The following is a 17,301-nucleotide window of genomic DNA, read 5'->3' on the forward strand; positions in this document are numbered from 1 at the left end:
GACGATCGTGCCAGAAAAATATTTAAAATTGGTTTAAATAAATGCAGTCTGGCAAGTTAAAAACAAAACAAAACAAAAACATCACGTGTTTTAAAATGGCAGCTGACAGCTTTCTGTAATACACGCGTTTATTGTAGACGTTTTTTTCTTGCAGACAAGTTTTTCTTCGTGTGTTATTTCTGTAACAGTTTGCGCACCAAATTTTCAAATTTTCATCTTTATATTAAAAAAAAACCTGCACATCACCTTGCACCATTCTAGAACCTCCACGACTAAACAAAGCCTACGCTACGCATTCAGGAGTTCTACAACTTTGTCATGAAGCTTGTCGTTTCTTCGCTGGTCCGGTCACTCCGGCGTTTCTCAGCGGCCGCAGATGACAAAATAGTCGTCGACCGTGCCGCTCCGTGCATCAGAAAGAGGTTCAAGGACTACCCGTACCCGTCTGAAGACAATATGTCTCGTAAGTCTTGTTTTGTTAGGGGCTGTGTATGTCACAGATAGTGGCGTAGCGAGGAGGGGCGGGAGGTGCGGACACCATTTAGGGGGGGGGGGGGGTGACACCAAGGCAAAAAATAGCAAAATATATAAAGAAAAATGATAATTCCACTTAAGTAAGTGATTAATTCGAGTGTTAAATAGTCTTTTAAGAGGTGCAAATTGAAAGTTTGATGAGGGGGGAGGGGGTGCAAATCGAAAATTGAAAGATTGTCCGCGGGAAGGGTCGCTACGACTCTGGGGGGTGACACCATTAAGTGCCGCATCGGATGACACCCGACCTCGCTACGCCACTGGTCACAGACATGACATCATTGGCATGGCATCACAATGTCAACATGGCATCAGCTTGACATTAATATGGCATCATCGAGTTGTCAACATGACATCATCAAGGCATTATATAACATGATGTTAATATAACGTGAATATGAACTATACATGAAGTCATGATATCAACGTGAGGTCAACATATCGATAGGATGTCATCAATATGACATCAGTTTGGCATTAAACTTGATATAAAGTACATTAAGATGACATTAGCAATATAATAACATGGCATTAATATGACATCAACATGACATCAATTTGGCATTAACATGACATCAACATGACATAACTACAGCATGACATCACAACATCAACATGTCAGCATAACAACTTATCATTAATATGACATCATTATGTCAACATGACATCAGCCATGCATAAACCTGACATATATATGTCATAAGTATAACATGACATCCATATGACATCACCAAGTCATCACTTTGGCATTAACATGACATCTTGACTGCAATATGACATCTGCAAAACTACACCATGACATCACAATATCAAGCATGACAACTTATCATTAACATGACATCAACATGACCTTAACATGACATCATTATGTCAACATGACATCAGCCATGCATAAACATGATATATATATATATATATATATATATATATATATATATATATATATATATATATATATATATATATATATGTCATCAATATACCTTGACATCCATATGACATCATGATAACTAAAGCATGATAATTGTCATCAACATGACATCGGCATGTCATCAGCATAACACCAACATGGCATTACATTAACATTGACAGAAAGTAACTAGAACATTGCCGTTGTATTGAATTCACCACGCCGGTATCGTTAATAATTTATTCAGGCCAAGGTCGGAGTATCGATATTTCCTCTGTATGTACACCCGCAGCACAATACAGTATCGTATCGTTATTTTTCCTTACTGAAACCGGTGTCCGTTTCAGGTTCGTATGTACGAGGCTTATAATACTTGCTAAAACTACGGCTTCGATATGCAATGGTGTATTTATTTTTACAATTACTAGTATGGATATTAGCTATACGACACTTGCTGTTTTTTTTAAAGAAAAATGTAAAGTCTCGAACTAGAATCCCGGGGTTGAGTCTGTAGGACGTCCCTGAGTCCACTCAGCTGTAATAGGTACCTGTCTCAAGTTAAGGAAACTTATAGGGCGGTTGGGCATAGGACTGACTAGACTAATTTATAATATGCCAAGGTCATGGGGACAGGTGAGCTCTGCTACTCCTGCCCTATTGACCTTTAGGTCCCAATAGGGCTGGTAAGTAGGTCACCAAACAGTTCTACGGCTCAATAAAACCTGCATGAGTCATAGAACTGGTTGGTGACCTACTTACCACCCCTATTGGTATGCTTACTTTACATTATGTTTATACTACCGCTTACTTTAGCCAGGGAAGGAGTTTAGCGTTCACACACGTCCATTAGCGAGTCAGATGAAGCCACAAGAACGTCAAGGGCTGGGTGGGAGGTGATGGAAGTCACACACACACACACACACGCAACCACACACATACACACACACACAAGTGATCTCGGCATGTGAATTGACAGTGTGGTCAACATTACGCCAAGCCGCCTTTGTTTCCCTAATGCGAGTCAGGTACCCATCAGAGCTGGGTTGGCTCAGTGTCGTTTTGCGGATCCGAAACGAGACTTTCGGGTTAGCAGTCGAACGCTCTAGCACACAATCAACGCCGTCCCAATAATATGTATTGAACTATAAATAAAAAGAAAATGTAGCAAGAGTTTAGTTGTGTGTATGTTATATATATATATATATATATATATATATATATATATATATATATATATATATATATATATATATATATATATATATATATATATATAATATATATATATATGAATGTGTGTGTGTGTGTGTGTGTGTCTATGTGTATGTGTCACATGATCTATGCACTATTCCCATACACTGTAAACGAGACGTGAGTTATGAGTTAGCGTTTATTTAAATCGTCCGATTGATTCGCTGACGTTAAGAAAACGACGTTCTTCATTTATTTATGTTTATCGACAGGATGAGTGTGTGGGGGGGGGGGGGGGAGAGAAGAAGGGGGGGTATGTTATTATCATTGAAATAAAAACTAATACCCGACAAAGATTGTATGGCTAGTTCGTCCGCCTAGAAAATAAATTGGTTTATAAAAATTAATATATTTTTATGAATTCATTTTCACTCTCTCATTTCTCCCCCCCCCCCCCGCCTACCCCACCACGCCTCCCCCACCCCACCCCACTACAATGTTTATCCTTCTTGTAGAAATCACCTCTAAGAAAACGATTTCCTTAAGACGCAGATTAGCTTTCTAAATTATTAACGCTGCTGTTGCATTTCTTTGTAGCTTCATTACCTAAGCTCTGAGGTGTTTCAAACGATAAATCAGAGTTAAAGAAAGCATTGTTTAGTTTTAAAAAATAATATCTACACGAGAGCTTTGCCCCCGTCAGTTCGCTTATGACAGTGGTTCCCAACCTTTTTCGTTTGGCGACCCCCTTTTATAAAAAGTAAGTGACCCGCGACCCCCATAGAATTAAAAAGCCGAAATTAGTATGGAAATTAATAAGCACTAAAATAAGATTTTCTAGTAGACTTACAATATGAACTACTCTTGGTAACTATTTTAATAGCATGAGCAAAATTGCATACTATTCACTAAACGTTCGTTGTTAAGTTTTTAATTTTAAAATTTTTTGTTAACGCCACCTATGTCATTATAATTATCTTAATTTTGTTTTTAATCCAAGAGTAGTGTTGAAAATATATTCTCGAAAAGTCAATCAATTTTACGTTTGGGTATGAATGGTGAATACTACACCAAAATTGTGTCTTCAGTTTTTCATCTTACTCGGAATCTTTCTGCAAATCAAAGAATTCATCTTGTAATTCATCGGGAATGCTGGCAACATCAAGGGAAGAAGAGAATTGGTAATGCGTAAATGTAGATTCTTCTTTTTTCAGCTCAGAGAAATAGCGATGCAGTTCGTTTTCAAGAGATTCAAGATGCCCAGAAATCGCTTCTTTCAAAATTTTAATTATCTCACAATCAGATTCATCTACCACACTGCAGAGTTTCTCAAATTTAAAATATTTCCAAGATTTATTTTCTTTACAGATTTTGCAGCTTTGATAAAAATGCCCCGAGATTATCATGGAAACATAATATTCGTTCATTTTCCCTGAAGCTGCAGGTTAAGCTTATCTTGATGTTCAAACACATCTGCTAGGTATGATACTCTCTCCAACCACTCTATGTCGTTTTAAGTATACCAAAAAGTCTTGTTTCCTTTGCACTTCCAAGAACAATTTGATTTCAGATTTCAATTCAAAAACACAATTTACAACATTTCGTTTGACAGCAAGCGTACTGTAGTGTAGAAGAGAAGAACCTCGTGATCTCTATTAATTTTTTTACTCAGTTCTTTGAAGGCTCCAAATTTTATATAATTTACGACTTATACTAGCAATGGACTCTTGATGTCGATCGGTTAGGGCAGTGGTTAGGGAGCTAAATCTTTTCTGTTTTCTGAAAGCCCGATATTGAGCTAAACATAGATGGCGCACCATCCGTACAAACCCCCACAGCCGTTCTAGCCCATTTTAATAATCCAGTTTTAAAAAAGGTATGTATTTTCTCCATGCTATCTTCACAAAAGAGCAACTCTTCTGTGCTATCATCCGCATGAATATAGACACAGACCAGCAACTTCGAACACGAACTCACGTCTGTTGATTTATCAACTTGAAAAGCAAACAATGGTGGAAGCTTAATTTCAATAAAAATGTGTTATTTAACATTTACGTACATGCAGTGTTTGATGAGATTTTGTCCTATTTTTTTTTTTTTTTTTTTTTTTGCTTGGCATTTTCTATCGTGACTTCATTTGATGTTTACACTAATGCTGGTGAAAACTTCCTATTCGATCAAGTCTCTGGCGTTTGCAACTAGCTTCTTACCGACGAAAGAACTCCATATATTTTTTGGTGTGTTCCGAATGACTCGTCTCAAATGGCGTTTTAGTTTTGAAGATTTCATAGATTCGTGCCTCAGATCAACTTTGTACAGTGCGCTTTGTTTCTTCTCTATTACATTTCCAGTGATGTTAATGAAGCCGAATTTCAAAAATTCTTCTAAATATTTATGTTTTGTTTTAAATTACTAAGGTTTAGTATACCAGTTGGCGACCCCCCAGAAAGACCTTCGCGACCCCCAGGGGGGTCGCGACCCCCAGGTTGGGAACCCGTGGCTTATGACATCATATTATGTCTTCACCGTTACTATAAATAGAATATAGAGATGATGTAATGCAACTTTTGAAGTTGATTCCACATAGATGTCACGTGTCGCACTCCACAAATTTATTTTTAGAACGCCCACAAGAAGTATTCGATTATGTTTCCTTGCTAATATCGCTACAATAATCCTTGTCGATAAAGTGAAAAAAAAAAGGGGGGGGGGATTATAGATATTAGTGGACCTTGTCCAGATAAGCCCAGCCAAAAAAGTTAACCCCCGCCATTGAGTAAAGTATATAAAAAAAAGAGGAGATAAAACTTGTACTATAGATTTTATTGAAGAGGGTGAAATTGGGACTTAGTCATTAATAATTTCCATGAAAAGGTCTGTATTGTGGTACCTTTAACTTAAAGGTACGACAATACAGACCAGCTTTAACCCTCACACAAGTTCTAGAGGCGGAGGAGGTTGTTTTTATGGGGTGCGTTTAAATATTCAAATGTCTCGACATCAGAAATAGGTCACAAGTGGCGGGGCTTAACTTTTCGCCCGTGCACTTTTTGCATTAGTGGCGGGGCTTAACCGGACACGGCCCGTATGACCGATATCCATCAACAGACTTCTCAAAATAGGCGCGAAAGGTTGTTGGTTGTAATTCACTGTAATGTTATCTCAGCGGTTTCTGACATTGCTTTTTTTATAATGCAAAGGTGTGACGTCACACCATCTGAACCCCCACCCCCTTCCCCTCATCACACACGGTCACACATTTTAGGAACCCCCTCCCCCCCTACGAGTTTGACGCCATTTATGGACTTAACACTTTTTTACTATAAGACTACTACTAACAACCAAATACACCTATTTTCGGAAGAGTCTATTGTCGAACGTAGGTTATACCAAACTCCAATACACCCTTCCCGCTGTGCCCACCACTACACACTCCGCTCCGTCAAAAATAGTCACACAAAGCCAGACCCCTCCCCTATAATGACGTCACACCTCAGCCTACAACCCCCTCCCCCCTCATTTATGCAGTTTAATTTTTCTTAAAATCCTGTCTGAACTCAGTCAACATAGAGTATTTTAATCAATTCCTATTACAATTTATTAAAGCAGCTTTCTAAAACGCGAAATAACGGCTAAAGTTCGTTTTCTAACATTGCTTTTTTATAATGCAAAAGTGTGACATCACACCATCTGAACCCACCCCCTCACTCACCGTCTCAAAATTACGGACCCCCCCCCTCCCCTATCCCCCCTACGAGTTTGACGTCATTGACCCCCCCCCCCCCCTATAAGACTACTTCTAACAACCAAACACATCTATTTCGGAAGAGTCTATTATCGAACATAGGTTATACCAATACTCCAATACACCCTTCCCGCTATGCCCACAACTACACACTGTTTCTGAAAGCGACCGGCGCACATTTTGAACGGAAGTGACGTCGAGGTGGGCTGGGGTGTGTTTACATTACAACTACAGTCACAAGACCAGCACGATGTTTAGTTCCAGACTTGTCGCTCTTGGCCTGCACGTGAGACGGTACCACGTCAGTCAGCTGACCAGGGGTCGAGACTGTGGCAACTTCGTCTTTCCTCCGTCCCCCTACGGGCCGGAGGATGAAGGCAAATTTTGTGAGTCCGTGGTTTGTGGGAGCTTTGGTCTAGCAAGTGGTTCCACTTCTCAGTCATTAGATCTAGACTTAGATCTAGTTTTGTTTAGCTTAGCTCGATACACCTATGCTCAGTATGCTGTGTTTCTTCCAGACTTTTTTCTCCGGGGGTGGGGGTAGGGGTGGACACTGTTAAAATATATATTTTCTATATAAATTCCATTCCTTGAGGGGGGGGGGGGAGTAGACTTTATTTGGTGTGAGGGGGGAGTGGGAAGAGATGTCTGGAAGAAACTCTGCATCTATGATCTAGATCTAGAATCTAGATAGTTCTAGGCTAGTTGGCGTGGAAGTAGAGTGTAGTCTAGAATCTTTTGAAAATAGGTCGATCCTACGTTAAAGTATAGTGGTGATTTATTGTTATGAGTTATGGTCAGAAACAGTTTCTTTCAGGCATATCTTCGGACATGGGCGAGGGACGGGGAAAGAATTTCATGCAGTTTCTTTCAGACATTTCTTTCCTTGGAGGGGGGGTCGGGGGGAGCACTTAAAACTTTCGGGATGGCGAACTAAATATTTCTGGGGGTGTTGGGGGGGGGGGCGTACACTGGCAAAATTACATATTACTATATACATTTTATTTCGTTCGCGGGTAGACGTGCAAAGAGATGCCTGAAAGAAACAGTGGGTTCAAGTGTTCCTTCCCGTAAAAATTGCAGACACAGAGGACAGTTTTATGTGTTAGGTTTGTCTAATGTTGACAATGGCATGGAGACAAATGTGTGTGTTTTGTCCATTTTCACCTGTCTCATGGTACTCTTGGACTAATCCAGGTAATAGAATTTGTTCAAATGTGATCACAGGCTACCCATAATTGCCCAATATGCTGCCTGTAAGTGCCCACAAGGCTACCCATAGTTTCCCACCAGGCTACCCATAGTTTCCCACCAGGCTACCCATAGTTTCCTAACAGGCTACCCATAATTTCCCACCAGGCTACCCATAAATGCCCACCAGGCTACCCATAATTTCCCACCAGGCTACCCATAATTTCCCACCAGGCTACCCATAGTTTCCCACCAGGCTACCCATAGTTGCCCACCAGGCTACCCATAGTTGCCCACCAGGCTACCCATAAATGCCCACCAGGCTACCCATAATTGCCGAACAGGCTACCCATAGTTTCCCACCAGGCTACCCATAGTTGACCACCAGGCTGCCCATAGTTTCCCACCAGGCTACCCATAATTGACCACCAGGCTACCCATAGTTTCCCAACAGGCTACCCATAATTGACCACCAGGCTACCCATAGTTTCCCACCAGGCTACCCATAGTTTCACACCAGGCTACCCATAGTTTCCCACCAGGCTACCCATAGTTTCCCACCAGGCTACCCATAGTTTCCCACCAGGCTACCCATAGTTGCCCACCAGGCTACCCATAGTTGCCCACCAGGCTACCCATAATTTCCCACCAGGCTACCCATAATTTCCCACCAGGCTACCCATAGTTTCCCACCAGGCTACCCATAGTTGCCCACCAGGCTACCCATAGTTGCCCACCAGGCTACCCATAAATGCCCACCAGGCTACCCATAATTTCCCACCAGGCTACCCATAATTTCCCACCAGGCTACCCATAGTTTCCCACCAGGCTACCCATAGTTGCCCACCAGGCTACCCATAGTTGCCCACCAGGCTACCCATAGTTGCCCACCAGGCTACCCATAGTTTCCCACCAGGCTACCCATAATTGCCCACCAGGCTACCCATAATTGCCGAACAGGCTACCCATAGTTTCCCACCAGGCTACCCATAGTTTCCCACCAGGCTACCCATAAATGCCCACCAGGCTACCCATAATTGCAGAACAGGCTACCCATAGTTTCCCACCAGGCTACCCATAGTTGCCCACCAGGCTACCCATAGTTTCCCACCAGGCTACCCATAGTTGACCACCAGGCTGCCCATAGTTTCCCACCAGGCTACCCATAATTTCCCACCAGGCTACCCATAGTTTCCCACCAGGCTACCCATAGTTGCCCACCAGGCTACCCATAGTTTCCCACCAGGCTACCCATAGTTGCCCACCAGGCTACCCATAGTTTCCCACCAGGCTACCCATAGTTTCCCACCAGGCTACCCATAGTTGCCCACCAGGCTACCCATAGTTGCCCACCAGGCTACCCATAAATGCCCACCAGGCTACCCATAATTTCCCACCAAGCTACCCATAGTTTCCCACCAGGCTACCCATAGTTGCCCACCAGGCTACCCATAGTTGCCCACCAGGCTACCCATAAATGCCCACCAGGCTACCCATAATTGCCGAACAGGCTACCCATAGTTTCCCACCAGGCTACCCATAGTTGCCCACCAGGCTACCCATAAATGCCCACCAGGCTACCCATAATTTCCCACCAGGCTACCCATAATTTCCCACCAGGCTACCCATAGTTTCCCACCAGGCTACCCATAGTTGCCCACCAGGCTACCCATAGTTTCCCACCAGGCTACCCATAGTTGCCCACCAGGCTACCCATAGTTTCCCACCAGGCTACCCATAGTTTCCCACCAGGCTACCCATAGTTTCCCACCAGGCTGCCCATAGTTTCCCACCAGGCTACTCATAGTTTCCCACCAGGCTACCCATAAATGCCCACCAGGCTACCCATAAGTGCCCACCAGGCTACCCATGAATGCCCACCAGGCTACCCATAAGTGCCCACCAGGCTACCCATAGTTTCCCACCAGGCTACCCATAGTTTCCCACCAGGCTACCCATAAATGCCCACCAGGCTACCCATAAGTACCCACCAGGCCACCCATAAGTGCCCACCAGGCTACCCATAAATGCCCACCAGGCTACCCATAATTGCCCAAAAAGGCTACCCTTAATAGCCTACGTAGCAACGATTCTGGACAGGTTTCTTCAATATTTTCCTACTGATACCTACTAGTACCGACAATTTACACAAGAAGTGTAAAATTAAAGCTCCAAAAATGAGCCATCTTATATTTTAAGAAAGAATGCATTGTAAGATGTATCCAGTAGATCTACACAGGGGTCGTCTTATCGGCTTCACACTCCTACTCCTACGGTGGGGGAGAAGGGCTCGTGGAATTTCGTTACGATATGTGACGAAGGGGATGGTGGAGGGGTGGGGAGTGTTTCTTCCAGTCTTTTTTCTCCGGGGGTGGGGGAGGGGGATCTTGAAATTTCCGGGGGGGGGGGGGGGCGGACACTGGTAAAAGCCCCCCACCGGAGAGATGCCTGGAAGAAACTCTGAGGGGGGATTCTTGAAAGCGCAATGATAAACGTTTGCTATTTAAAAAAAAATTGTTAGAAAACAGAATTTTTTTTAAAAGGATGTTTTTTTGTAACCTGTAAATAGAAATTGATTAACAAACTTGATGTTGGTCCAGCACTGAGCTGATGTTTTGAGGAGAGTGTTCTGAAATATCAGTTACATATTTGATGATTATGGGCTATTTATTATGTACCACCATTAAGTATGGCGTTATGCTCTTCCTCAAGATAATTGTTTCCTAACTTGGGTTCGATCGAACCCCAGGGTTTTGTTGAGTCAGTCTCAGAAGACACACACACACCCGACTAATTTGATTAATCATCTGACGATACAACTATTTAAGAATGGTTCGATGAATGCGCTTATAAAACCTGTGGAGTTCGGTACCTCCAAAAAGGTTTAGAACCACTGCTCTAGGGGTCGGCTGGTCAAGTCGGTAAAGCCACTCTTCTAGGAGAGACAACTCCAAAAATCAAACAACTGCTGCCTTGTAGTTTGTTCTTGGTTGGACAAAGGCTATGGAAGCAAATCCAAAAAGAAAAACAGACTGAAATCGGGAGTCAATGCCACTCTTCTAGGAGAGACAACTCCAAAAATCAAACAACTGCTGCCTTGTAGTTTGTTCTTGGTTGGACAAAGGCTATGGAAGCAAATCCAAAAAGAAAAACAGACTGAAATCGGGAGTCAATGGCGCATAACCAGTTGACGCGTATACTTAATTGTGTTGGAGGGAATCCCTTCCGACACTTAAATTAAGAACGAAAGAAGAAGCAGACTGTTCTAGACTGTAGACACAAAGTGTTATTTTAGTCATGACATTGGCAAGAATTGGTAATACACGCATTGGTTGTTTTTGTTTTGTTTGGCACATTGATAAAAGTACAAACTTTAGTAATCGATTAGGTTTTCCCTCAAGCTCATACACATGTCAACATGTCTTATATTAATGCTTTCGTTACTGTTGATATCATAAATAATTAATAAATCATGAATAATTTATAATTTACCTTTTCAGCAGTATCAATATCGTATAATGTAATCTAATTGTAATGTTACAGATTTTTTAAAAGACTGCAAATGATTCTTAAACTTAATTAGCAGAATTTTATAATACTAATTAGGGTGGTGACGTTAAAGTTGATTAGTTTTCGAATTGTTCTCAGTGTTTTAAATCATACGCATCTAATTCCCTAAATCATTTGTATCTGGTATATTGTAATAACACTACACTACAAACAACTTTTAAACTCTATTAAGCACATTTTAAAAATCGAATTAGTTTGACATACAAAATATAGACCAGTCATTTTACAGTCATGCTGATTTCTTGAATGGCATTTATGATTTGACATCCATGTCACGGATTAATTATGATGCCTAATTAGTTATCACCAGTAAAAGTTATCACCTATTTAGAAGCCCAGTCCACTTGACCCTTAACTTAAATACAACTCTTATCTTAATCCTTATCGTCTGCTAGCCAGAAAGCTCTCAAATATCAAGGTGCTAAATTAACATGTAAGAGTAGTGGCGGAGCGAGGGGGGGGGGGGGGTGCGGATCGCACCGGGTGACACCATTTGGGGGGGGTGACACCAAGGCTAAAAATAGCAAAATATTTAGAGAAAAATGATAATCCCACTTAATTAAGTGATTAATTCGAGTGTTAAATAGTATTTTAAGAAATGCAAATCGAAAGCTTGAGGGGGGGGGTGTGGGTGCAAATCGAAAATTGAAAGTTTGTCCCCAGGAAGGGTCGCTACGCCTCTGGGGGGTGACACCACACGACCTCGCTACGCCACTGTGTAAGAGTAAGGCTTAATGGTAGGAAATTTTTTTCCCTTACAGCTGAATCTCAGAAATGGAAGGCCGCGACCTTTTGGGCAATTGCTATGGTAGGGACCTTGGCTGTCTATCTACAGTTCACTAAAAAACACGAGGAGAGACCCGAGTTCATACCTTATCCTCACCTTCGTATCAGGAATAAGGTAGGGAAACGGCACTGTGCTGAGCTTCGTTATGCTAGACTAAACTGTTCTACCCTCATACTAAGGCTACGTTACTCTAAGCTACGTTATGCTACACAACTATACTACACTACACTTCACCACACCACACTACACCCCACTCCACCACACCACACTACACCACACCACACTACACCCCACTATACTACACTACACCACACTACACTACACACGCTACGCCGCACTGCATTGCAATACACGATACTGTAGTTCACTACCCTTACGCTTACATCTATGCCTACGCACCAACTTACATGCCTATGCACTAACTTACGAGCCTACGCACTTACACTTACACGTCTATAATACACCACAGTATCACCATAAAGATTTTCTATATTTTATAAACTGTTTAAAACATAACTTCCTCCCCGGCTCGAGTTCGAAGAAAATCTCCGAGTCCACCCAGCTCTAAAGGGTACCTGACATGTAAAAGAAAGTAAAACCGGCTGGGTATAGATTAAAACTGACCACACAATCCCTTTCCACATCGAGGTAACATACACTAGAGAACTCTACATCTTCTGCCCATTGTACCGCTAAATCCTATAAAGTAACTTACGGGACTTAGTCTTAGATTTACCACGACAACTGTAAATCTTGTCTGTTCTACAGCCATTCCCGTGGGGCGACGGCAACCACACCCTGTTCCACAACAAATACTACAACGCCCTGCCCGATGGGTATGAGGAGGACGAGTGAGCGAGTCATGTGACCTTGTCATGTGACCGTGTTTACCTTTAAGTCACGTGGTCTTGTTTCCCTCCAGAGATGCTGATGCGGTTGATTTTTGAAAATTGAATTTTTTAATTTTTTTTTAAGAACGCTTCATTAATATTCGTGTGACGTTTTTATAATTTATTTAAAAAAAAAGAATTTTTTTTTATTAATTAATAAAAAAAATATTTTAAAATTTATTTAAAAAAATAAATTTTGTTTTAGTTGTGTTCGGTTACCTAACTTGGTAAAGGGCAGCAACACGCCCAGAATTTGAAGGAAACTTTCCCCAAGTTATTTTTTTTCCATGGATTCTATACCTCATGGACCGTCAGGTTCGAAATTGGGAACTTTACTTCTACTTTTATACTAACTAAAATTGTAGTTAAACTATGACTTGACGTATTCATAACTTCAAATATCTATTTTAATATAACTAATTTATTACATACTTTTTATTTCTAAGAAAAAAATCTATTCCCGAAATATGAACTTTATTGCTAGACAGAAATTATAGCCCCTGAAAAGATTATCTCATTTTTAACTGAACTGTATCGTATTCCAAGGTTTAATCCGAAACTATTATTTTAATCCTCGTATTCTAGAACCTATAAATAGAGATGACGATTGCTTTAGTTTTTATTATAATGGCGACATTGGGTGGGGAGGGGGCAGGTTAAGTAGGGTTTCACTAACTGGTCTCAATATCCTTTCAAATAAAGGTTGTCACAATCGAGAGTTTTGTCTGAAATGGTTTGGGGAAATGGCATAGAGTTTAAAGTTGACTTAGTTTTTTGAGTGATAGTTGGCTGAGTCAGAGGGCTGTGATATTGTTTTACGTTTTGTTGTGTTTACTGGTGTTGAAGATGGTATAATTGGTAGTGTTGGTTGATAGTCTACTGGTGATGGTATAATTGGTAGTGTTGGTTGATAGTCTACTGGTGATGGTATAATTGGTAGTGTTGGTTGATAGTCTACTGTTGATGGTATAATTGGTAGTGTTGGTTGATAGTCTACTGGTGATGGTATAAATGGTAGTGTTGGTTGGTTTATAGTCCAGAATGGTGATGGTATAATTGGTACTGTTGGTTGGTTTATGGTCTACAATGCTGATGGTATAATGGTTAGTGTTGGTTGGTTGATAGTCTACTGGTGATGGTATAAATGGTAGTGATGGTTGATTGATAGTCTACTGGTGATGGTATAAATGGTAGTGATGGTTGGTTTATAGTCCAGAATGGTGATGGTTTAATTGGTACTGTTGGTTGGTTTATGGTCTAGAATGCTGAAGGTATAATTGGTAGTGTTGGTTGGTTGATAGTCTACTGGTGATGGTATAAGTGGTAGTGTTGGTTGGTTGATAGTCTACTGGTGATGGTATAAGTGGTAGTGTTGGTTGGTTGATAGTCTACTGGTGATGGTATAATTGGTAGTGTTGGTTGCTGGTTGGTAGTCAAGACTAGTGTTGATGATGGTAGAATAGTTAGTGTTGGTTAATTGATTGTAAGAACTGGTGATGGTATAAGGGTTTGTGTTGGTTAGTTTAAGGTGCAGAATGGTGATGGTATAATTGGTAGTGTTGGTTGGTTTATAGTCTAGACTGGTGATGTTATAATTGGTAGTGTTGGTTGGTTTATAGTCCAGAATGGTGATGGTATAAGTGGTAGAACTGGTGTTGGTGATGGTATAAGGGTTTGTGTTGGCTAATTGATAGTCAAGACATGTGACATTAAAAAATACATTCAATAATTGCCATCTAAGATGAATGTATCAGTAAAGCTTGCATAAAATCGGTCAAAATTGAGTTACAAGATGTGCCACAAATCCACCAACATACAAACAAACAAACAGACGTTACGAACTAAATAAAAGCTTGTAAAAAAGGAACACATTTCAATGATTATACCCGACTCGACACTTCTCGATGATTATGACTGAATGAACACGTCTGTTTAATGATTCCAGACAAATATTTGCATCCCGTTAGCGCTGAAAAATCTTCACAACTTCTAATCCTTTTCCTACTGCATGCAACGATGACCTGATTTCACGATTGGCGACCGTCAACACATACACATTTTTTTACATTTACAACGGGGTTTATAAAAATTTGATCGGATTTGTCTTCTTATGCATCAACTTTCATATTTTCTGGGGAAAAAAAAGGAATTTTTTTTGTGTTTAAAAAAAAGAAAAAAATAATGGACTCAGCTAAGAGGATCGATTCTGGTCATTCCGCCGCCCCCCCCCCCCCCCCCCCCCACAAGCCGCGCCCCACCCCTTTTCTCACCTGCGCGCCACTGAAACAACAAGGGGAATAAACGCTGGAACAGTGGATCGTCACCAAGGGACAGAACTCGTCACAAAGTCAGCTCTCCCAGTGAGTTTGCCTCCCCTGTATGAGGGGCGACTAATCAGTCAGCGCAGTTCAAGGGGACGTCATCTAGTGTTACTATTTTTCCTCTCTCGTTCATTAACGATGATTCGTTGTTTACGGTAACTTGTTGTCATGTTATGGAGGGGTAGAGGCCGGTGCTGTGCTGTGTGGTTTCACTGTTGGATGTAAATACCATGGATATGATGCCAGCATTAACACGGTAAGTAAATACACGATGAAGGATACTTTTTCCTCATTATTTATGTATCCATTCGGATCATGCTTCTGGATAGCAGGTATTTATTCCAATGTGCCTCAAAAAAAAATTTCAAGCCACCTTTTTTTGTTCGATAGCCTGGGATTATCCACCAACAACCAACCGTTAAAGACCTAACATTAAACCACCTAATAATATATTCATAATTAACAATGTTATCATCTACCCATTAAACATATTTCCAACAACATGCCGTCTGATTTGCCACAATCAAAACACCCACACTCACAATCCATACTACCACCCTTTCACTATCCACACTACCATCCATTCAAAATCCACTTCAGCACCAACTCACAATCCACATTAGCACCCACTCACAATCCACATTAGCACCCACTAACAATCCACATTAGCACCCACTTACAATCTACATTAGCACCCAATCACAATCCACATTAGCACCCACTCACAATCCACATTAGCACCCACCCACTCTAAATCCTCCACATTAGCACCCACTTACAATCCACATTAGCACCCACTAACAATCCACATTAGCACCCACTCACAATCCACATTAGCACCCACTCACAATTCACATTAGCACCCACTCACAATTCACATTAGCACCCACTCACAATCCACATTACCACACCCACCCAATATATTTACATTAACCCCACTCACAAACTACATGACAACCCTGCCCGCACCCATGTTATACAAGCCCCCCCCCCCTACCCGATATATAAAACCTACACCAAGCTCGCAGATACCATCCCCACTACACACAGTACCATCACCAATAATTTACTACCCACTCACCTCACTCACACCACTACCCACATTACATACACTCACCACCCACATACCACCCCACTGCCCACTACCCACATTACCAACTACCCACCACCCACATCTCTACCTTCAAACCACCCACATACCACCCCACTACCCACATTACCCAACCACCCACATACCACCCCACTACCCACATTACACACACTTACCACCCACATACCACCCCACTGCCCACTACCCACATTACCAACTACCCACTACCCACATCTCTACCTTCAAACCACCCACATACCACCCCACTACCCACATTACCAACCACCCACATACCACCCCACCACCCACATTACCAACCACCCAAATACAACCCCACTTCGTCATCTACCACTTACAACCTAAACTCCCACATTTCACCTACCCACTAAAAAACCCACTAATGTCTATACCATCTTGACCAGACAACTTTAATGTTAATTTGTCCTATCTTTCAAACACTATCCCACGCAGTTGACGAAACAACAACTCAACGTTAACGAGAAACATTGACAATAAAAGAAAATCTCCTCTATCTATTTTGCCGTGAGCGTTTTCTGAGTTCAAAGTTGTAAAACACAAATGTTCCATTAAAAAAAAAAGAATTTAAAAAAAATAAAAAAATAAAAAATAAAAAACATAACAGACACGATAATTTCTTTTTAGTTGTAATCAGCACAAATAATATGCAGGTACCAGCTTGTAAAAGCTTTGATGATTTTTTTGTGTCGGTACAAATTCTTTAAAGTCAGAAATATTTTGAATAATTGCGTCAAAGGTTGAACTCAAATGACATCTTTGTTAAGTTCGTTTCGTTAATGGCAATTGGAAGCTCATGTTTTACATATTTTAAATGATACAAAACCGAATATATAAATGTTAATTAATATATACAAATAAAATGAGTAAAAAAAAAAAAAAAATAATATTAAATAAAAATAAATAAAATACATAAAGTAAATGAATGCATCTCTATGTATATGTATGTTTGTGTGTATATATATGTATTATTTGTATATGTGTATATAATATGTATTCGTATGCATATATACACACATATATATTCATATATACATAT

General features: G+C 40.9%; 1 protein-coding gene across 2 annotated transcripts; it reads left to right on the plus strand.

Moving 5' to 3' along the window:
- Positions 1-131: 131 nt before the first annotated feature.
- On the plus strand, positions 132-12,928 carry LOC131933257 (cytochrome c oxidase subunit 6A1, mitochondrial-like). Of its 2 annotated transcripts, none has more exons than XM_059290039.1 (3): positions 132-463; positions 11,900-12,039; positions 12,694-12,928. In XM_059290039.1, exons 1-3 carry the CDS (start codon positions 319-321, stop codon positions 12,778-12,780), a joined length of 372 nt encoding a protein of 123 aa, XP_059146022.1. In that variant the 5' UTR covers positions 132-318; the 3' UTR covers positions 12,781-12,928. The 2 variants fall into 2 exon arrangements, with proteins under 2 accessions (XP_059146022.1, XP_059146023.1); XM_059290040.1 differs by lacking the exon at positions 132-463 and adding an exon at positions 6,562-6,763.
- The last annotated feature ends 4,373 nt before the right edge of the window (positions 12,929-17,301 follow it).

This window comes from Physella acuta, unplaced genomic scaffold, assembly GCF_028476545.2.
Source record: "Physella acuta isolate Inbredline_101_S28 unplaced genomic scaffold, ASM2847654v3 ptg002422l, whole genome shotgun sequence".
Taxonomy (NCBI): domain Eukaryota; kingdom Metazoa; phylum Mollusca; class Gastropoda; family Physidae; genus Physella; species Physella acuta.